The sequence below is a fragment of the Bos indicus genome, chromosome 3, assembly GCF_029378745.1.
Source record: "Bos indicus isolate NIAB-ARS_2022 breed Sahiwal x Tharparkar chromosome 3, NIAB-ARS_B.indTharparkar_mat_pri_1.0, whole genome shotgun sequence".
In the NCBI taxonomy this organism is placed as follows: Eukaryota; Metazoa; Chordata; class Mammalia; order Artiodactyla; family Bovidae; genus Bos; species Bos indicus.
Genome location: NC_091762.1, coordinates 19,866,777 through 19,887,073, shown reverse-complemented (window position 1 = coordinate 19,887,073; position 20,297 = coordinate 19,866,777). Strand labels below are relative to the sequence as shown.

Below are 20,297 nucleotides of genomic sequence, written 5' to 3'. Positions count from 1 at the left end.
AAATAATAGAGCACACAGGAATAGAATGCTGCCACATTCATTATGAGGTTGGAGTCATTACCTCCTAACCTTGTGGGGTAACTGTCAGAAAAGCATAGGCTTGGGAATCACACAAGCCCTCAGCCTGCCATTTATTAGTTCTCTAATTTGGGAACAGGTTATCTAACCTCTTCAAGCCTCAGTCTTTTTCATTGGTAAAAGGAATATAGTGACATTTAGTTCATAGAGGTATCAGAGGATGAAGTGAGATATTTATATAACATCTAGCAGAGTGCACCCAACAAATGCCAGCTCCTGTTCTCTCCTCTCCTTTCCCTTAACTCCCAGTCCATTCTTTTCCGCCTGCCCCTGTGCCTTGCTTCATAAACATTACTTCTCCTTTGCATTTTCTAAGCCTCCCTCTCCACTGCTCCTTCCTCTCAACCTACAAATGTCCTCAAACTCCAAGCCAAAAATAGTCCTCTCTCAATTCAGCTTCCCATCCCTTTAAGCTACCTTTCCATTTCTCTTCATCCCTTTACCACCACATTCATTTAAGGCGTTGTTAACATTTCCAATCCAAATTCAATCAAGCTCTGAAACCTGGGCCGAGAGAGGCGGGAGTGAGAAAGGAGCCAAGGCCCAGTCACTGTCTCCAAGGAGAGAATCAATGGTTTTGGAGTCACTGGTATGCTGATTGCCTCCACTTCTAAACTTCAACCTTTCACAACCAGACACCTTTCCCATTCTTCTTTTTCTGCCAGAACTTTTACTTTCTTAAAAAGTCCTTTAAAAAAAAAAAAAAATATATATATATATATATATATATATAATCTAATCAGAAAATAAGAGGAATGAAAATACAAGAAGATGCAAATACAGTCAATACCTTCTGAATCCAGATCTCAAGTCCTCTCATCGGTTCTCATCGTGTGCTAAAGAAAATTATACTGATGGTCACTTCCTTTTAAGTGTCCCCTTTCCTCAGCTAAAACTTTGCTGAAGCCCCTAACTCAGTCCCACTGGGCTGATAAATTTCCCTCCCCTGGTCAAAAACCTTTCAGATCAGATCAGATCAGATCAGGTCAGTTGCTCAGTCGTGTCCGACTCTTTGCAATCCCATGAATAGCAGCATGCCAGGCCTCCCTGTCCATCACCAACTCCCAGAGTTCACTCAGACTCACGTCCATCAAGTCAGTGATGCCATCCAGCCATCTCATCCTCTGTCCTCCCCTTCTCCTCCTGCCCTCAATCCCTCCCAGCATCAGAGTCTTTTCCAATTAGTCAACTCTTCGCATCAGGTAGCCAAAGTACTGGAGTTTCAGCTTTACCATCATTCCTTCCAAAGAAATCCCAGGGCTGATCTCCTCCAGAATGGACCGGTTGGATCTCCTTGCAGTCCAAGGGACTCTCAAGAGTCTTCTTCAACACCACAGTTCAAAAGCATCAATTCTTCGGCGCTCAGCCTTCTTCACAGTCCAACTCTCACATCCATACATGACCACAGGAAAAACCACAGCCTTGACTAGACGAACCTTTGTTGGCAAAGTAATGTCTCTGCTTTTGAATATGCTATTTAGGTTGGTCATAACTTTCCTTCCAAGGAGTAACCGTCTTTTAATTTCATGGCTGCAGTCACCATCTGCAGTCATTTTGGAGCCCAGAAAAATAAAGTCTGACACTGTTTCCACTGTTTCCCCATCTATTTGCCATGAAGTGATGGGACCGGATCCCATGATCTTCGTTTTCTGAATGCTTTAAGCCAACTTTTTCACTCTCCACTTTCACTTTCATCGAGAGGTTTTTTAGTTCCTCTTCACTTTCTGCCAAAAGGGTGGTGTCATCTGCATATCTGAGGTTATTGATATTTCTCCTGGCAATCTTGATTCCAGCTTGTGTTTCTTCCAGTCCAGCGTTTCTCATGATGTACTCTGCATATAAGTTAAATAAACAGGGTGACAATATACAGCCTTGACGAACTCCTTTTCCTATTTGGAACCAGTCTGTTGTTCCATGTCCAGTTCTAACTGTTGCTTCCTGACCTGCATACAAATTTCTCAAGAGGCAGGTCAGGTGTTCTGGTATTCCCATCTCTTTCAGAATTTTCCACAGTTTATTGTGATGCACACAGTCAAAGGCTTTGGCATAGTCAATAAAGCAGAAATAGATGTTTTTCTGGAACTCTCTTGCTTTTTACATGATCTAGTGGATGTTGGCAATTTGATCTCTGGTTCTTCTGCCTTTTCTAAAACCAGCTTGAACATCAGGAAGTTCATGGTTCACATATTGCTGAAGCCTGGCTTGGAGAATTTTGAGCATCACTTTACTAGCGTGTGAGATGAGTGCAATTGTGTGGTAGTTTGAGCATTCTTTGGCATTGCCTTTCTTTGGGATTGGAATGAAAACGGACCTTTTCTAGTCCGGTGGCCACTGCTGAGTTTTCCAAATTTGCTGGCATATTGAGTGCAGCACTTTCACAGCATCATCTTTCAGGATTTGGAGTAGCTCAACTGGAATTCCATCACCTCCACTAGCTTTGTTCATAGTGATGCTTTCTAAGGCGCACTTGACTTCACATTCCAGGATGTCTGGCTCTAGGTCAGTGATCACACCATCGTGATTATCTGGGTTGTGAAGATCTTTTTTTGTACAGTTCTTCTGTGTATTCTTGCCATCTCTTCTTAATATCTTCTGCTTCTGTTAGGTCCATACCATTTCTGTCCTTTATCGAGCCCATCTTTGCATGAAATATTCCTTTGGTATCTCTGATTTTCTTGAAGAGATCCCTAGTCTTTCCCATTCTGTTGTTTTCCTCTATTTCTTTGCATTGATCGCTGAAGAAGCCTTTCTTATCTCTTCTTGCTATTCTTTGGTACTCTGCATTCAGATGTTTATATCTTTCCTTTTCTCCTTTGCTTTTTGCTTCTCTTCTTTTCACAGCTATTTGTAAGGCCTCCCCAGACAGCCATTTTGCTTTTTTGCATTTCTTTTCTATGGGAATGGTCTTGATCCCTGTCTCCTGTACAATGTCACGAACCTCAGTCCATAATTCATCAGGCACTCTATCTATCAGATCTAGGCCCTTAAATCTATTTCTCACTTCCACTGTATAATCATAAGGGATTTGATTTAGGTCATACCTGAATGGTCTAGTGGTTTTCCCTACTTTCTTCAATTTAAGTCTGAACTTGGCAATAAGAAGTTCATGGTCTGAGCCACAGTCAGCTCCTGGTCTTGTTTTTGCTGACTGTATAGAGCTTCTCCATCTTTGGCTGCAAAGAATATAATCAATCTGGTTTCAGTGTTGACCATCTGGTGATGTCCATGTATAGAGTCTTCTCTTGTGTTGTTGGAAGAGGGTGTTTGTTATGACCAGTGCATTTTCTTGGCAAAACTCTATCAGTCTTTGCTCTGCTTCATTCTGTATTCCAAGGCCAAATTTGCCTGTTACTCCAGGTGTTTCTTGACTTCCTACTTTTGCATTCCAGTCCCCTATAATGAAAAGGACATCTTTTTTGGGTGTTAGTTCTAAAAGGTCTTGTAGGTCTTTATAGAACCGTTCAACTTCGGCTTCTTCCGTGTTACTGGTTGGGGCATAGACTTGGATTACTGTGATATTGAATGCTTTGCCTTGGAAACGAACAGAGATCATTCTGTCGTTTTTGAGATTGCATCTAAGTACTGCATTTCGGACTCTTTTGTTGACCATGATGGCCACTCCATTTCTTCTGAGGGATTCCTGCCCGCAGTAGTAGATATAATGGTTATCTGAGTTAAATTCACCCATTCCAGTCCATTTCAGTTCGCTGATTCCTAGAATGTCGACATTCACTCTTGCCATCTCCTGTTTGACCACTTCCAATTTGCCTTGATTCATGGACCTGACATTCCAGGTTCCTTTGCAATATTGCTCTTTACAGCATCAGACCTTGCTTCTATCACCAGTCACATCCACAGCTGGGTATTGTTTTTGCTTTGGCTCTATCCCTTCATTCTTTCTGGAGTTATTTCTCCACTGATCTCCAGTAGCATATTGGGCAGCTACTGACCTGGGGAGTTTCTCTTTCAGTATCCTATCATTTTGCCTTTTCATACTGTTTCCCTACTGTCTATGGCAAAAATCTGAAGTCTTGAGCAGCTCCTTTAAACCCTTCTGTGGTCTGGTCTTTTTCCTTCTTCACTTCTTTTTCAAACAACCTATGCTCTAGTCATCAGAATAAATCATTTCCTGAATATGCCTTGAATCTCTTTGTTTGCTCTTAGGCTTATGCGTAACTCCATTATCTGGGAAGCATTTCTTCCACACTCTGCCTGCTAGGTAGTTAAATCCATCCTTCTAAGTCTACCTCTTCAGCACTCCTATTAGAAAAAAAAAATCTAAATTTCTCTTTACTCTCACACTTCCTTAATTCCTTAAATTTCTATGAAAGCTAATGACATCATTTGGCTTGTATTAGTCATATGTGCTTACATTTATCTCCCTGACTAGGCTGTAAGATGCCTTTTTTTTTTCCTTCAGGATGTAAGGTTCTTGATGGTAAATAAATTTGCCTCATTTACGGACTGTGATTTGCCTTCATTTTTTGCATCCCGTTCGCAGCTATGAAGCATAGTCGATAAGCTCGTTGCCTCTAGTGGTACAACGATGTGCTGACACCTGCTGGTTATATCTAGTTCTGCAGCCTGACCCAGCATCTTCCTCTCAAGTATTTGAGGTGAAGAGAAGTGTCAGTCGCTCAGTCGTGTCCAACTCTCTGTGACCCCATGGACTGTAGCCTGCCAGACTCCTGTGCCCATGGATTCTCCAGGCAAGAGTACTGGAGTGGGTTGCCATTCCCTTCTCCAGGGGATCTCCTCGACCCAGGGGTGGGAAACCAGGTCTCCTGCATTGTAGGCAGATTCTTTACCGTCTGAGCCACTAGGGAAGTGTAAGTATTAGGGGTGGGGAGACACCCCTGGAAAATTCAATGGCAACCCGCTCCAGGATTCTTGCCTGTGAAATCCCACAGACAGAGGCGCCTGATGAGCTACGAATGGTCGGACATGGCTGTGAGATTGAGCATGTCTGCATGCCCTTACCCTGCCAGGTACTGGAAGCCTGTGCTCCTGGTAATGTTGCCCCACAGCACCACCCATCCTTCGTGACTCTAGGGGCACACTCAGACCTGCTGATCTCTAACTTGCTTCTTGTGTCTCCAGTCTAAGTTCAATACACTCTTCAGAACTTTCTGCCCCGACCCCACCCCCCCACCCGCCAGCAATTTGTACATCACATTTCCCCCAGTACCACAGAAATACAAGGAGAACAAGATCTCAAGGAACTGGGCAGCAAGAGTAGAAAGAGGCAGACAATTTGGGAACAGGGGATGTGCAATTCTTCCTCCTCACCTCAAGGAATCAAGACTGTTTCCTACAGAGTGCTATTCCTTTTGACCTTTGTCTTATTTATAGGAGGCTACTGGGGCCATGGACTTTCTTGGTGACAGTGTGATGAACCGGAGGTTGAGCACAGAGTAGGTAGGCGGGGCTTGGGGGTGGGGCCAGGCCAAAGGGCCTCTCACTTAGGAGCTTCTCCATTCTGTCAGCTCTCCCGGAACATCCAAGGCGAGACTGGCACCCAGGGCGCAGCAGGTGAGGGACTGGGCAATGACAGAGGGTAGGCTTCAGGGGAGATGGTGGCAGAAGAGTCCCAGCTCTGTCAGCCTGAGCTTTCCATATTGTGGCTCTCATTTGATAGAATTCCTGAGTCTCAGTGGGGAGGTCCAGCTCAGTTTTTCCTGGAGTAAAGCAGCCTCAGAAAGAAAGACATGGTTTTGGATGGGTGGGTGCGGGGCTGAGGGATGGCGGTGGATAAGGGCACGTGAGAGACCACTGAGAGATGCAAGGAGATCTTAGGAGACACGGATATAGAGGTAAGGGCCAGTGAGAGAGTATGGCCAGAGGATGACAGGGCAGCACTCAGTCAAGTGAAAACAGGAGACTGAAACATGGAGGGAGGGAGAGGACAGTGGACCAAACGCGAGATGGCAACGGAGGCAGTGGAGAGCTGGGTAACAGGAAGGCCAAGGAGGAAGGAAGGCTCACATGGAGCAATCTCCTCTTCCGGCTGTCGAGTGTGGTCCAGAAAGCCCCAGCAAAGCTGGGGGCAGAGCAAGGTTCTGGGTTTCCACTGGATTGATTCGGCTGGAGGAGAACCCCCTACCCCAGTGACCCTGCCCTGCTTCTTCAGACTCCCATTTTGGTTGGGGGACAGGGCGAGGCTGCTCCTCACTGCGGTCAGAGCCACATCCTGCAGAGGAACAGGGGAGGGGGAAGTAAGAAGCAAAACAAGCAGAACCACCGTAGGCAAGACCATGGGGACAGCGCTCCGGGACCAGGCACTCATGTGCCGCCAGCTGGTCCTGAGTGCAGCCTCAGCAGAGGCCCCGAGACCTCGGGGCAGTCTTGAGGTGCTTGTTCTCATGCTTCCTCAGCGTGCTTCAACCTCATTGAGAGCATTCCATGGGAGGAGGCTTCTTCAGATTGTGTGGTTCAACGCCCATTTTTATCATTTGCCAGTGACTTCAGTCAAATTGCTTAATTGTTCTTAGTTTCATTTTCCTCATTGCAAATTGGGGATACCTACCTTACAAAGGGTTGGAAGACTGAGATAATTCACATGAAGCACTTGCCATATAGTAGGTTCTCAATAAATGTGAATGATTATTATTTTTTTTCATCAGGACTCCAGGGACCCCTATATTTCTCATGTCTCTAAAGGCAGTACAACACACTAGCTGATATGGGCTTTTGGAGTCAGAAAAACAGTTGTGTTTGACCTGGGTAAATTATTTAATGTAAGCTTAAGTTTGCTCAGCTGTAAAACAAAGATAGTAATAGCTACGCTTCACAGTGTAGGTGTACGTCTGGGTACAGATGTACAGTACCCAGTCAAGTGTCCAAAAAGGGCAGCTGTGAGAGCTGTCTGCCAGGTAAGCTTCATCATCTCCACTGCAGGAGCAACAGCCCACTTCTCTTGAGGTCTTAGCTGTGGTGCGCTAGCCTGGGGTATGCCCTCATCCCTCCAGCTAAAGCTCCTACTGCTCTGCTGGCCTGTTTTAGAGATCATGATGTCCTGCAGTCCTAAAGGGAAAAATGGGAACCAAGTGTAGTGGACTGAGGGGGCGCAGGGGGAAAGAGATGACAAGCAGAGATGATGATGAGATGGAAACCAGAGACAGAAAGGGGAAAAGCTATTTCTCTCTTGCTAAGGAAGCCTGTGGCCTCTCTTCTAGTGACTGATCACATAACCCCCCACCCCGACCCCTCCCTAGGAACCATGGAGTCCTTCAGTTCCAAGAGTCTGGTGCTACAGGCAGAGAAGAAGCTACTGAGTAAGATGGCAGGGCGGTCTGTGGCTCATCTCTTCGCAGATGAGACGAGCAGCGAGGTGCTAGATGAGCTCTACCGTGTGTCCAAAGAATACACACGCAGCAGGCCCCAGGCCCAGCGGGTTATCAAGGACCTGATCAAGGTGGCGGTCAAGGTGGCTGTGCTGCACCGCAGTGGCTGCTTCAACCCCAGCGAGCTGGCCCTGGCAACCCGCTTTCGCCAGAAGCTGCGGCAGGGCGCCATGACAGCACTCAGCTTCGGGGAGGTGGACTTCACCTTCGAGGCTGCCGTGCTGGCCAGCCTGCTGACCGAGTGCCGGGACGTGCTGCTGGAGCTGGTGGAGCGCCACCTCACGCCCAAGTCCCACGGCCGCATCCGCCACGTGTTCGATCACTTCTCTGACGCCGGCCTGCTCACGGCTCTCTACGGGCCTGATTACACCCAGCACCTGGGCAAGATCTGCGGCGGGCTCAGGAAGCTGCTGGACGAGGGCAAGCTCTGAGAGTCCCAGCCCCAGCACTCTCCTTCTTGGCAGAATGGCTGACTGAGAAAACTACACACACCAGGCTCCTAACCCTGCGCCTCTGCACTAATGCTTTTCAATCCTCAGGCTTCAGTCTTTCCCAAGAGTGCGTGTGACTCTCAGACTACCCCACCCCCAGACTCCTGGTGGAGAAGCAAAGCTGAGGGTTGAGGCCTCTCTTCCCACTCCAGCCCCAAGACCGGAAACAAAGCTGCCTGAAAAAAGACGAAGTGAAACTTGGATCTCTGTTTTCCCTGCAAAGGGCCTTTCAAACAGGGAAGCCCCCTCACCTCAGAACCAGGGTAAGAGGACATAGCCCAGCTAACTCTTCTGGGGACACTAAAGACAGCTGGGGGGAAGGGGACCCTGAGAGACATTCTAGATCTGAAGGTCTGCAGAGTCTGGAGGGATCCCAGAGGCTCTGCTCCAGAGGGCAGGAAGAAGGGGCTAGGGCAGGGGAGAGTCTCACAGAGGAAATAAAACTATTAAAACATGCACAGGGCTCAATGTTTAATCTCTCCAGCTTTTTATATCTTATGACCATCACAGAGGAAAGAGGTATATAAACACCACTCATCTCACCTCTCACCATTTCCATACAGGAGACTGAGGCATATTTCCAATATCACTGGGGTTTCTTTGCCTACTTCTGTTTAAGAAACTCAAAAAAACTGTACCACACATCAGTGCTACAAATTGCAAATAAATACGTAGTGAGGAGCAAGGCATAGATCAACAGGCTCTGGCAGGGAGAGGGTATAACAAAGAGGCTCCCATGGCAAAAAGATTCCCACAACTGTCTTCCTCTTCAAACTCAAGTCAATTCTTCTTCCATCCTTTAGTCTCACACAGGCTGAAGAAAGGAGCAGATCAGAGGGGTGAACCGGTGGCACGGAGGGTTCTGGACCCTATATTGCCTTTTTTTTTTCTCAGAGCAAGAGTTGTGAAAAAGTTACAGTGACCTGATTAATCAAGACTAAGCCCAAATTCTTTCATTTGAGACTGGGGGCAAGGCCTGGCACAGTCTGCCACTCCCTGCAGAAGGGCTAGATCACTGATGGCCCATTCTCAATAACATGGTTGGCTAAGAAGGTGGGGAAGGTGGACTAGAAATCACTGGCTCACTGTTCCTGGGTTCCCCTCATCGAAGGGCTACAGAAATCCCAATTTTCAGCTAAGAGTGGGAAACAATAAGATACAGCAAATAAATATTACTTCAATATAGCACCAAATAAATTAGGTAACAGAGTTGGAGATGGGGAGGAAGTTAGGGGCTAGGGGAGTCCCTGCCTCCCTTGGCTCTAAGGCCAAGGAATCATGGAAGGGACGGGAAGGGCAGCAGGGATCTAAAAAGACCTTTTGAGTCTAAAGACCAACTCTAGACTCAGCCCAAGAACAGAGAAGGGGTCTATTTCCCATCCCCTACTCTTGCCAATAGAACTGCTCCAGGCCAAGGAACTCTTGACGGACAAGGAGGCTGGGGAGATGGCAGGAGTACGGGGAGGTAGGCTGGGAAGCCCCGTTCTTGAGCCTCACCTCAGGCTCCTCTCTCCCTCAAGATGCTCCTTCAGCATCTGGCTTCTCTCAATCAGTTCTGGGGACCTCAGAGTTTGAAGATTTCATCTTCCTGGTCCCGAAGTGTCCGGGTCCGAGAGGTCTGGGTCAGTGGCACAGGACCTAGGACTGCTCGTTGCTGCATCCGAGGAGAGCTTAGATGAAGACTTGAATCCTCCCCAGGTATCCTGCGGGTGAGGAAAAGGGGGAAAAGCAACAGATCAAGGGAAGAGACTGAGATGGGCTGAATGAAGAAGTAAGTGGGAAGCTGTCTTCCTCTAATATACATGAGCTGGTTGCTTTACGATGGAGTCCAACACCCTCTGGATAAATCCTAACCCTAACGTTCCTTCATGGATCATCAGAGCAGTAAGAACAGCCAACTATTTCCCTCCACTGGGAACACAGAATCACTTTCCAGCGCCTCCACCCATTCCAACAGCCATGGGCTCTGCGAATCGTCTTGGGGCCACCTGAGGAAAAGGCTTCACCTTGCTTCTGCTGACACTGGGCTTACTTTGTGTCTGATCAGGTAAGATTGGGGGAACAGAGAAATTTACGGAGGGACTTAAAAGGACCCATTCAAGACTCACCCACTTTCCCCCTTTTTCAGCTTCTGGGCAGCAGCCTTCTTTGACAGGCTGATCTGTGAATCGAGCTTCTTGAGGAAATCGGAGGCAGAAAGGTCATGCCTGGCGGGCTCCTGGCCAGCTGTGGGAAGGGGTTCACCATTGGCATGTCCTAAACCTCTTTCTCGTTTCTTCCTCTCGGCTGAGTGTGGTCGAACTTCATCCTTACTTGGCTGTACTGCTTCTTCTCCATCCTTCTCTTCCTCAGAATCCAAACCATTGAACAGGTCTCTGGGCTCTGTCAGGATGGGGATGTAGAGGGTTTTCTTCAGGAAGATGGAGTCATTAGTATAAAGGCGGTTTGCACGCTTAATCTGTTCCATCTTTAAAAAAAAGTCACCACAATTAATGACAGTAATAATGATCCACCTTATATTTGTACAGCATCTCATGCCTTTTAAAGTGATTGTTCAGAGTCTTATCTGGCCCTATAATAACCAAAATTACAGAGGGCTATTATCCCTATTTTATTGATCAGTAGTTTTTCACACTTTTTGGTTTTAGGGCCCCTTTACATTTTAAAAAAATATTGAGGAAAAAAGCTTTTACTTACGTTAATCACATCTATCAATATTTAAGGTATTATAAATTAAAACTTAAAAACTTTAAAACACTTAAATGTTAACATAAATATTTCAATGAAAAATAATGTATTTTATAAAACAAAAATAGTGAACATATAGCAAGAACAGAGGCACTGTTTTACATTTCTGTAAATCACTTTCATGTCCGACTTAATTAAAGACAACAGGCTTCTCATGTCTGCCTCTACAAGCATCTGCTGCAGTATCACAGGCCACACGGCTTCTGAAAAACACAGTGTGCACCCATGAAAATAAAAAAGACGCATAAAGTCTTGCTATTATTACTATGGAAATAGTTTTGACCTTGTGGATCCCTAAAGAGTCTTAGAGAGCCCTAGATTTTGAAACTACTGTGAAGATGAAGGAACTCACTCTGAAACTAACTAGATTCTAATGACCTTTCTAGCTCTTGGCTCAAAGGCAGTGGAGCAATATCCCCATATATGATACTTTGAAAACTACCATAAAGGTGAAGGAACTGAGGCTCAGAGAGGTTAAGTGACTTGCCTAGCAAGCTACTGATAGAGCTAGAATTCTGGGCCTTTTTACTCCTCCCAGGAATGCTTTTCTTATGTATTTATTTTGGCCATGTTGCGAGACATGTGGGCTCTTAGTTCCCCGACCAAGGCTGGAACCCATGCCCCCTGTAGTGGTTAAGGCCCCCTTAACCACTGGGCCTCCAGGGAAGTCCCCAGGAATGCTTTTCTTATTATAATATTAATAATTTCACTGATCACGTATTTATTTAGTGCCTATTTATTCATCACTAAACACAGTGGCTGGCATCACCATCTATATCTACCTGCCTCCCAAAGTAGAAATATCACTGTCATCCTTAACTCATACTTTTCTTTCACCATCTATACCCAAGAGGTCAACAAAAATGCTGCAAAAATCTCATCTCTGGTCTCAGCTTCACATTGCCACTGACTTAGAACAGACTCAATATGTCTCATTTGGGTATTGTTAAGTTTTTTAACTGGTCTTCCTCCCTCCATTTTAACTTATCTTCTACCCTGCTGACATGTATCTTTTAAAAAAAAATTTAACCTGATCAATCCACTACCTTGCTTATGAACTTTCTATGGCTCCCCACTGGGTCAGAGATAAAATCCGCATTACCATTCAAGGGCATCTCGCCTTCATAGGAAGTCCAGCCACACCTCCCTTCTGCCACTTACACCTTTTGCCATCCTGAACTTTTCATTTTTCTTCCAACATTTCATGATCTTTCACACTTTTGTGACTTTATCTGCCTGGAACGCTTCTCCACTTCTCCCTTCTTGGCCGGGAAAACTTCTCATCAACTATCATTCCCTTCGTGTTATCTTCTTCAGGGCTCCCAATGCATACTGTAAATACTGCCGTAATAATACCTATCTTATTATATTATACTGTAGGCATATTTGTCCTGTGCAAACTGTGAGTCATTTAAGGGCAAGACTGGTGACTTGCTGTCTCTGTATCCCTAAGATTCTCCTCAATATCACACAAATTTGGCACACAGCAGAGGCTCATTAATGCTTTATGAGTAAAGAAACTAGATAATAAAATATAGAAACCACAGACACCGTATATCAGTATTTTATTACCCGAGGCCAGGCAGCCAGTTTTACTAAAAATTCATCCCATAAAGGCACCAGTTTGGGAGATCATAATTCTTATAACTGTCCAATATCAAAGCTGTTTCCACTCTAGGCCAAGACTACTAAAATAAACTTGACTAATAAAATCTTATGCTATAATGAGTTTAAAAATAAAATCTGATTGATCTGAACAGTAAAAACAGTTAAAAGCGGCTTGCAGTTTTATACTTTTACTTTGTCAAGCACTTTGATGCTATTCATTTTATTTTGCCTAGATAATATCCTAGGTCCCTTCTAGTTCCAAGATGATATGAATTAATTTGTGAATTTTCTGTTGCTTTTATTACTTCCCAGAAGCACCATATATGGGGACATTGTTCCTCTGCCTTCGAGCCAAGAGCTAGAAGGTCATTAGAATCTAGTTTAATAGAGCAGTTCAAAGTGAGGATTTTATTTTTTTGGCCATGCAACACACCATGTGGGCTCTTAGTTCCGGACCAGGGATCGAACCCACGTCTCCTCAGTGGAAGCATAGAGTCTTAACCACTGGACCACCAGGGAAGTCCCATGAATGAGGATTTTAGAACAAGACAACTAGGTCTGAATCCTAGCTCTAACAATTAAACTAGTTGTATATAGTCTATAGCAAGTTATCTCTCAAAGCTTCAGTCTCCTTATCATTAAAAATTTGTTTTTATTGAAGTATAAGTACACTATTACGTTTCAGATGTACACCATAGTGATATTTCTTATCTTTAAATGGAAATGGTCACATCTACCTCATAAAGTTTCATGGAGATAATATGAGATAATAGAGCTTGGCATATACTAAGTGTTCCTTAAATGACAGGTAGGTAATAAATTACGTAATTTATTTACCTAAGTTTTTTATTTTTTATTCTTATTGTACAAATGAGGAAACTGAGGCCCCAGACAGTAAAGTGGTTGACTATCCAGTCACTCAGCTAGTAAGCAGCAGAATGAAACCAGAACCTAGAACTTTTCTTTACTAGACTACAGAGCTTTTCTGTACTCAGAAAGATACAGGGCAGTAAGAAAACCTCAAACAATAATTGTTGAATCACTAGCAGCAGTTTCCTTCATTGCACAACATCTGAGCCTCTGCTGGGATGAAAGGACTGCTCAGTACTTTCAAATCCATTTTCTTTATTTAGGTCTTCCCTCTACTTAAATGTTCACTTTACTATACTCCCAATCTCCAATGTGGAAATTTTAGCCAGACTTTCATTCATTCAAAAAACATCTATTAAGCTTCTATGTGCTGGGGATTATGTCAGACTCCAGAGACATAAAATTGAAAAGAAATAGTTCTGTCCCTTAGAGTGCAGGCTATTGGAAAGACAAAGATGTAAAGGATGTAGACCACTGGATTACACAGATTTATAGAGAGGAGCATAGAGAAAGGGATGTCCAAGTTTTTGAAGGCCCATTGTGATGGTCCCCTTAAAGTCTGCACTAATGTCCCCTTCCAAATAAAAACCAATCTTCTTTCCTGACTTCCCACTCTTTGTTAACACCTCTACAAACTCACCACGTTCTGTCACCTACAATCATTATTTGTGTCCCTGCTCACTTCTTCAGTTCAGTTCAGTCACTCAGTTGTGTCCGACTCTTTGCTACCCCATGAATCGCAGCACACCAGGCCTCCCTGTCCATCACCAACTCCTGGAGTTCACTCAAACTCATGTCCATAGAGTCGGTGATGCCATCCAGCCATCTCATCCTCTGTTGTCCCCTTCTCCTCCTGCCCCCAATCCCTCCCAGCATCAAGGTCTTTTCCAATAAGTCAACTCTTAGCATGAGGTGGCCAAAGTATTGGAGTTTCAGCTTCAGCATCCGTCCTTCCAATGAACACCCAGGACTGATCTCCTTTAGAATGGACTGGTTGGATCTCCTTGCAGTCCAAGGGTCTCAAGAGTCTTCTCCAACACCACAGTTCAAAAGCATCAATTCTTCGGCACTCAGCTTTCTTCACAGTCCAACTCTCACATCCATACATGACCACAGGAAAAACCATAGCCTTGACTAGATGGACCTTTGTTGGCAAAGTGGTGTCTCTGCTTTTGAATATGCTATCCAGGTTGGTCATAACTTTCCTTCCAAGGAGTAAGCGCCTTTTAATTTCATGGCTGCAGTCACCATCTGCAGTGATTTTGGAGCCCCCCAAAATAAAGTCTGACACTGTTTCCACTGTTTCCCCATCTATTTCCCATGAAGTGATGGGACCAGATGCCATGATCTTAGTTTTCTGAATGTTGAGCTTTAAACCAACTTTTTCACTCTCCACTTTCACTTTCATCAAGAGGTTTTTTTAGTTCCTCTTCACTCACTTCTTACTAGACTGTAAATTACATGAGAGCAGCAGCTACACACTTGATTTATGTTTCTATCTCCCAAGATGGTTACCACAATGCTTTGAACATACCAAGCAGAAAAATGTTGCCTAATTCAACAAGATATAGGGGAAGACCCTTATCAACTTTAAAGCAATGTATTTTTACTCCTACTAAATACACCCTACGCATGAACTGAAATGCTTGGCATAGAGAGTACCTGTTTTGTACCACAGAGACCACCTTCTTGAAAAGAAGAGGGCAGAGCATTGAGGAGGAGAAAAGAACAAGAGGAGACAGCACTTCAGTTCAGTTCAGTCGCTCAGTCGTGTCCGACTCTTCGCGACCCCATGAATCGAAGCACGCCAGGCCTCCCTGTCCATCACCAACTCCCGGAGTTCACTCAGACTCAGGTCCATTGAGTCAGTGATGCCATCCAGCCAGCTCATCCTGTCATCCCCTTCTCCTGCCCCCAATCCCTCCCAGCATCAGAGTCTTTTCCAATGAGTCAACTCTTCGCATGAGGTGGCCAAAGTACTGGAGTTTCAGCTTTAGCATCATTCCTTCCAAAGAAACCCCAGGGCTGATCTCCTTCAGAATGGACTGGTTGGATCTCCTTGCAGTCCAAGGGACTCTCAAGAGTCTTCTCCAACACCACAGTTCAAAAGCATCAATTCTTCAGCGCTCAGCCTTCTTCACAGTCCAACTCTCACATCCATACATGACCACAGGAAAAACCATAGCCTTGACTAGATGGACCTTTGTTGGCAAAGTGGTGTCTCTGCTTTTTTTTTTTTTTTTTCAGTACCAATAAGTTTTCATTCATTGTATATTCCCAAGGAAAACAAAGGAAAGGGAAAAGGGTCAAGTGGTGTCTCTGCTTTGGAATATGCTGTCTAGGTTGGTCATAACTTTCCTTCCAAGGAGTAAGCGTCTTTTAATTTCATGGCTGCAGTCACCATCTGCAGTGATTTTGGAGCCCCCCAAAATAAAGTCTGACACTGTTTCCACTGTTTCCCCATCTATTTCCCATAAAGTGATGGGACCGGATGCCATGATCTTTGTTTTCTGAACGTTGAGCTTTAAGCCAACTTTTTCACTCTCCACTTTCACTTTCATCAAGAGGCTCTTTAGTTCCTCTTCACTTTCTGCCATAAGGGTGGTATCATCTGCATATCTGAGGTTATTGATATTTCTCCTGGCAATCTAGGAACCTCAGACTAAAAACTAGCTCTGCATTGTTTGCTGTGAATGTTTAGTCATTCTCAATTAAAATATTTCTATGTAGTTAACAGTACAGGCTTTGGAATCAGACAGACCTGTTTGAATTTTCACACCAACACTTATAAGTTATTTGACCTTGGTCAAACTGGTTAACCAATCTAAGTCTCAGTTTCTTCATCTGTAAAAAGGGCACAATAATTATACGCTTGATAGGGATGTGAGGATCAAATGAGCTAATGGATGTAAAGTCTTTAGTACAGTGACTGGCCTAAAAAATAAATGCTGCTCCCCTCCGTTGGGATAATGGGACAGGATTTGTTCCCACCAGACAGTGCAACACTGAGATGGGATTAAGATGGGATTAAAACGATAAAGGAGGACCAAACCTTTATCACAATCAGTTAATATAAACACAATTAAGAAAATTTCAGGGGAAGTTGCCTAGATGGCCATACATTCTCATGAGGAATAAACCTCTTCTAATTGGGTGTCTACGTCCCAATCCTGGAAGACTCACCGTCACCCCGTATTTGAGTGCTAGTCCAGCCAGGGTGTCTCCGGGCGCCAACTGATGCTCCAGGCGTCTTTCCCTCACCGGGGAGCAGGCAGACTGCACCAGGCTTCCATAAGAACGAGCCCGGCTCCCATGAAGCAGTCCTGACCCCCCGAGGGGGGCCTGTCTAGAGGGAGAAGCCATCTCCTCACCCTGCGGACAACTGAGGTTACAACCCCCCGGAGGCCCGGCCAAGTGACCGATAATGACGGGCTCGCGGTCCGAGAATGGGTATCTTAGAGGATTCCTTTCTCTTTCAGTCTTCTCTCTTAAGTCTCCCCGCCTCCCCCGGCGAGACGCGACTTGTCAGCCCTAGCTTCTCCTCCCTCCAAGTCCCCTTCCCACAAATCTGTACTCTGACTATTCAGTCCCTACCTGAGTCTTCCTTAGCACCCCTCCGACTTTCGACTCCCCACAACAACTCGCGACGTTGACCCCTGACCTTTGAAATCTAGCAGTCTCCTTAACACGCAGCTCAATTTGCCCCTACGTCTGGCAGCCCGACCTCCAGGCTCCCCAGTATCCCGACTCCGCCCCGTCCCGGGGTTGGCCCTCTAGGGTCAGGAACAGATCAGGCCCACCCTATGTGGGCTGTGGCTGCAGGCGAAGGGCGTGACAATAGCCAGAGTCTGTAGCACTCTTTCTCCTTCAGAGATCCTCAAAGGTATTCTCCAAACCAAATCAGTCACACCCTCAAATTCGGGCTCCACATCTAGGTTCTTGTCGTTCCAAACACCTCGAGTCTGCCAAGACGAAAGGGCCTGGATCCAGCCCGGCGGCAAGCTCTTTGAAAAAAAGACTTCATTTCCCAAAAGGCCCCGCGCCGGTGAGGTCACAGGGAACCATAAGAAATGCAGTCCCCCTCTGCCGGCTAGAAGCTGGCTTCCGGGATCGCGCAGTGCATTCGTGGAACCACATCCCCGGAAGTCAGGGGGCCAGCCGGAAAGAGACCGGAAGGAACGGAGACGACCCACTCCCGCTACGGTGGCCTGAAAGGAGTGGCGAAGGCGGCTGGATAGAGTTTTTGATTTCTGGGACTCACAGTCTTGATGTCTTTCAAGAGGGAAGGAGACGATTGGAGTCAACTCAATGTGCTCAAAGTAGGCGGAGAGGAGTGCGTCCGAAGCAGCTTCACCTGCCCTCTGAAGGCTGTAAAGGAGCTGTTTTGTTGCTGTGGCAACAACTGGGGGGCGGGGTGGAGAGAACCAAAAGACTAGAGGTGGTGGTGACCCCTTCTTCGCCGCAGATGTGTGTTCTCCCATGGTCTATTCCCTTTGAGTCCTCTCCTCTATCATTTCCCTTTTATCCCTCCCTCATATCCAGCTGATCCCGTCCGGACTTCTTCCCCTGTCCCCTGCAGAAACGAAGAGTCGGGGACCTGCTTGCCAGTTACATTCCAGAGGATGAGGCATTGATGCTACGGGATGGACGGTGAGAGCGAAGAGTGGATCAAGTTTAAGGGTTTTGAAGTTAGCGGCTCAAGAACTTTTGTTATTAAGGAGGAGAGCGGGAGTATCTAGAATTCTTTGGCTGGGAGTAACAGGGATTGTGGGTGGTGGAGACTGGGAGACTTGGGAGTTGGGCTTTGGAAATGAATGCTTGGACGGGGTGGGACCTATGACCAAGACTCCACTCCCCAGGGACCAATTATCTTTCCTACTCCCCAGCTTTGCTTGTGCCATCTGTCCCCACCGACCTGTCCTGGACACTCTGGCCATGTTGACTGCCCACCGTGCAGGCAAAAAACATCTGTCCAGTAAGTTTGGGAAAAGACAGACGATAGAGTGTAAACCCTTAAAATCTCTTCAGACCACCCTTGGTGCCCTGCTTTTAATCCTCTTCCCCTCTCTCCTCAGGCCTGCAGCTTTTCTATGGCAAGAAGCCGCCAGGAAAGGGCACAGAGCAGAATCCAAGACAGCATAATGAACTCAGGAGAGAAGAGACCACAGCAGAGGTAAGGGGAAGTTGTGTTCCAGGCAGGATGTGCTGCACACCTTAGGCTTGAAGGACTTTGGCTTGTTTCTGGCTCTGAAGGCTCTGACTCTGTCTTCTGTCTCCATGCCAGGCTCCTCTCTTAACCCAGACTCGACTTATCACTCAGAGTGCTCTGCACAGAGCTCCTCACTATAACAGTTGCTGCCGCCGGAAGTACAGGTCAGTGGGATGGGAAAGCCAGAGGTAGGGAGGGACAAGAGATAGCTCTAAAGTGATTATTTTCCTAATTGTAATCTGAGAAATACTAAGCGTTCTGGGGGTGTTAACTTGTATTTCAGGAAAAAGATTTTTGTAACTAAAAAAGTGCTTTGTAATCCTATTTGATTAAAAATTAGTGTATTTTAAGTGTTCTACAAAATCGTAAGATAAAAAAAAACCCCTAAAAGATTAATTTAGACTTTCCTAAATTTACTAGATTTCAAAATTTTTTTTATGCAGAACACTTACTAATATCTTGAGGAACACAGAATTGAGAAGCACTTCTATAAGGAGTTGGGAGTCACAGGAGATTAGGCCCTTTCCTTTACTGCTTTTACAGACTTCGATTCTTCTCTGTCCAGACCAGAAGCCCCTCGTCCCTCTGTCTCTCGCCCCCCTTTGCCACCCCCAGAGGTTGAACCCCAAGGTGGGAAGATCAGTAGAGAACCTGAGCCTGAGGCTGGTTCACAGACCAAGGAGTCAGCCACTGTCTCATCCCCCGCACCTATGAGCCCCACAAGAAGACGGGCCCTGGATCATTACCTCACCCTTCGAAGGTGAGTATGCAGAATTTTTCCTCAGTTTTTCCCTTTTCTCTCTGACCCTCCTTGTTTCAGAGCTTCTCAAGTGTTTTTACTTATCCCCATGGGGCTTCCCAGGTGGCGCAGTGGTAAAGAAACCACCTGCCGGTGCAGGAGATGCAGGTTCGATTTCTGGGTCAGGAAGATCCCCTGGAGGAGGGCATGGCAACCCACTCCAGTATTCTTACCTGGAGAATCCTGGCGGGCTATACTCCACAGGGTCACAGAGTCGGTTCCTCCTGAAGCAACTTAGCACACATGCATGCATGCACAAAGACTCCTTACATATGTAACTTTTTTTCAAATAGTTCAGGAAATTAATTACAGTTAGATAGAAAGAACTATTGGGGCTTCCCAGGAGGCTCGGCAGTAAAGAATCCTCCTATAATGCACAAGAGGCAGGTTCGACCTGAGTTGGGAAGATTCCCCTGGAGAAGGAAACGGCAACCCATTCCAGTATTCTTGCCTGGGAAATCCCATGGACATAGGAGCCTGGCAGGCTACAGTCCATGGGGTCACAGAGTTGGACATGACAGAGCACTCACACACATGCTTTTATTAATTTAATAAACTTCTTTTCCTGACCAGTTCTGTTTTCTGGTGTTTCCAGCTCTGGATGGATCCCAGATGGACGAGGTCGATGGATAAAAGATGAAAATGTTGAGTTTGACTCTGATGAGGAGGAACCCCCTGATCTCCCCTTGGACTGACATCCTCTTTCCCCATTCATTTCACAAATAAACTACAGCAGGCGCTGGGAGCCCAGCTTTCCCTGACTCTGGTTCCTTGTTTCAGGATTTCAGATCTGTTCATTCTCAGCCCAGCCAATTCTTCTCTGCAAGGTACACAGCTCCCCACACTTCTAACCCTCCCCCACTTTCTCCCACAGTCATGCCAAGCGTCAGCTGCATGCAGCCTGGTGCCCTATTAATAAGTCTGTCAGAAGGAGGTTTTTGCCCTTCTTGTTTTCTGCTTTCTTCTCCACCTCCACTCAAAGTCCTTGCCTCCTTCCAATAACATGAGGGTTGTGGGTAGGCACTGGTCGGCAAGGAGGGGTTGGACATGTCTGGAAACAGCCACCCTGTGAAAGTAGAAGAGACTAAAGGCATTGGCAGGGTTATGGGGAACACCAAGGGAGGGAGCTCCCCCCACCTCCTCCTGGTAAT

General features: G+C 45.9%; 3 protein-coding genes across 7 annotated transcripts; 2 read left to right on the top strand and 1 right to left on the bottom strand.

The window, feature by feature from the left end:
- Window positions 1-5,523: 5,523 nt before the first annotated feature.
- Window positions 5,524-8,368, top strand: TNFAIP8L2 (TNF alpha induced protein 8 like 2). Its single transcript, XM_019955811.2, has 2 exons — window positions 5,524-5,610; window positions 7,293-8,368. The coding sequence occupies exon 2, from the start codon at window positions 7,298-7,300 to the stop codon at window positions 7,850-7,852; it is 555 nt and encodes a 184-aa protein (XP_019811370.1). The 5' UTR covers window positions 5,524-5,610; window positions 7,293-7,297; the 3' UTR covers window positions 7,853-8,368.
- LYSMD1 (LysM domain containing 1) lies at window positions 8,369-17,136 on the bottom strand. 2 transcript variants are annotated; one of them, XR_002180230.2, is made up of 4 exons: window positions 16,322-17,136; window positions 10,021-10,379; window positions 9,410-9,615; window positions 8,369-8,726 (listed from the first exon to the last, which is right to left on the bottom strand). XR_002180230.2 is itself a non-coding variant. In XM_019955791.2 (3 exons), exons 1-3 carry the CDS (start codon window positions 16,499-16,501, stop codon window positions 9,477-9,479), a joined length of 678 nt encoding a protein of 225 aa, XP_019811350.1. In that variant the 5' UTR covers window positions 16,502-17,136; the 3' UTR covers window positions 8,369-9,476. The 2 variants fall into 2 exon arrangements, 1 of the variants encoding a protein (XP_019811350.1); XM_019955791.2 differs by having other exon boundaries at window positions 8,369-9,615.
- Window positions 17,137-17,279: 143 nt separating this feature from the next.
- SCNM1 (sodium channel modifier 1) lies at window positions 17,280-19,907 on the top strand. Of its 4 annotated transcripts, none has more exons than XM_070785712.1 (7): window positions 17,280-17,508; window positions 17,718-17,788; window positions 18,025-18,113; window positions 18,214-18,311; window positions 18,423-18,511; window positions 18,913-19,107; window positions 19,742-19,907. In XM_070785712.1, the coding sequence occupies exons 1-7, from the start codon at window positions 17,407-17,409 to the stop codon at window positions 19,839-19,841; spliced, it is 744 nt and encodes a 247-aa protein (XP_070641813.1). In that variant the 5' UTR covers window positions 17,280-17,406; the 3' UTR covers window positions 19,842-19,907. The 4 variants fall into 4 exon arrangements, with proteins under 4 accessions (XP_070641813.1, XP_019811319.1, XP_019811330.1 ...); XM_019955760.2 differs by having other exon boundaries at window positions 17,282-17,457; XM_019955771.2 differs by having other exon boundaries at window positions 17,317-17,457; window positions 17,681-17,788.
- Window positions 19,908-20,297: the final 390 nt, after the last annotated feature.

Bases quoted from the DNA above. Each gene is read 5' to 3' on its own strand.
- TNFAIP8L2 (XM_019955811.2), top strand. From the start codon at position 7,298: ATGGAGTCCTTCAGTTCCAAGAGTCTGGTGCTACAGGCAGAGAAGAAG.
- LYSMD1 (XM_019955791.2), bottom strand. From the start codon at position 16,501: ATGGCTTCTCCCTCTAGACAGGCCCCCCTCGGGGGGTCAGGACTGCTT. The intron at 10,380-16,321 runs GTGAGTCTTCCA...TTTTTTTTAAAG, and splicing joins CACTCAAATACGGGGTGACG to ATGGAACAGATTAAGCGTGC. The intron at 9,616-10,020 runs GTGAGTCTTGAA...CCTCACCCGCAG, and splicing joins CTGAAAAAGGGGGAAAGTGG to GATACCTGGGGAGGATTCAA.
- SCNM1 (XM_070785712.1), top strand. From the start codon at position 17,407: ATGTCTTTCAAGAGGGAAGGAGACGATTGGAGTCAACTCAATGTGCTC. The intron at 18,114-18,213 runs GTAAGTTTGGGA...CTCTCTCCTCAG, and splicing joins AGGCAAAAAACATCTGTCCA to GCCTGCAGCTTTTCTATGGC. The intron at 19,108-19,741 runs GTGAGTATGCAG...TGGTGTTTCCAG, and splicing joins CATTACCTCACCCTTCGAAG to CTCTGGATGGATCCCAGATG.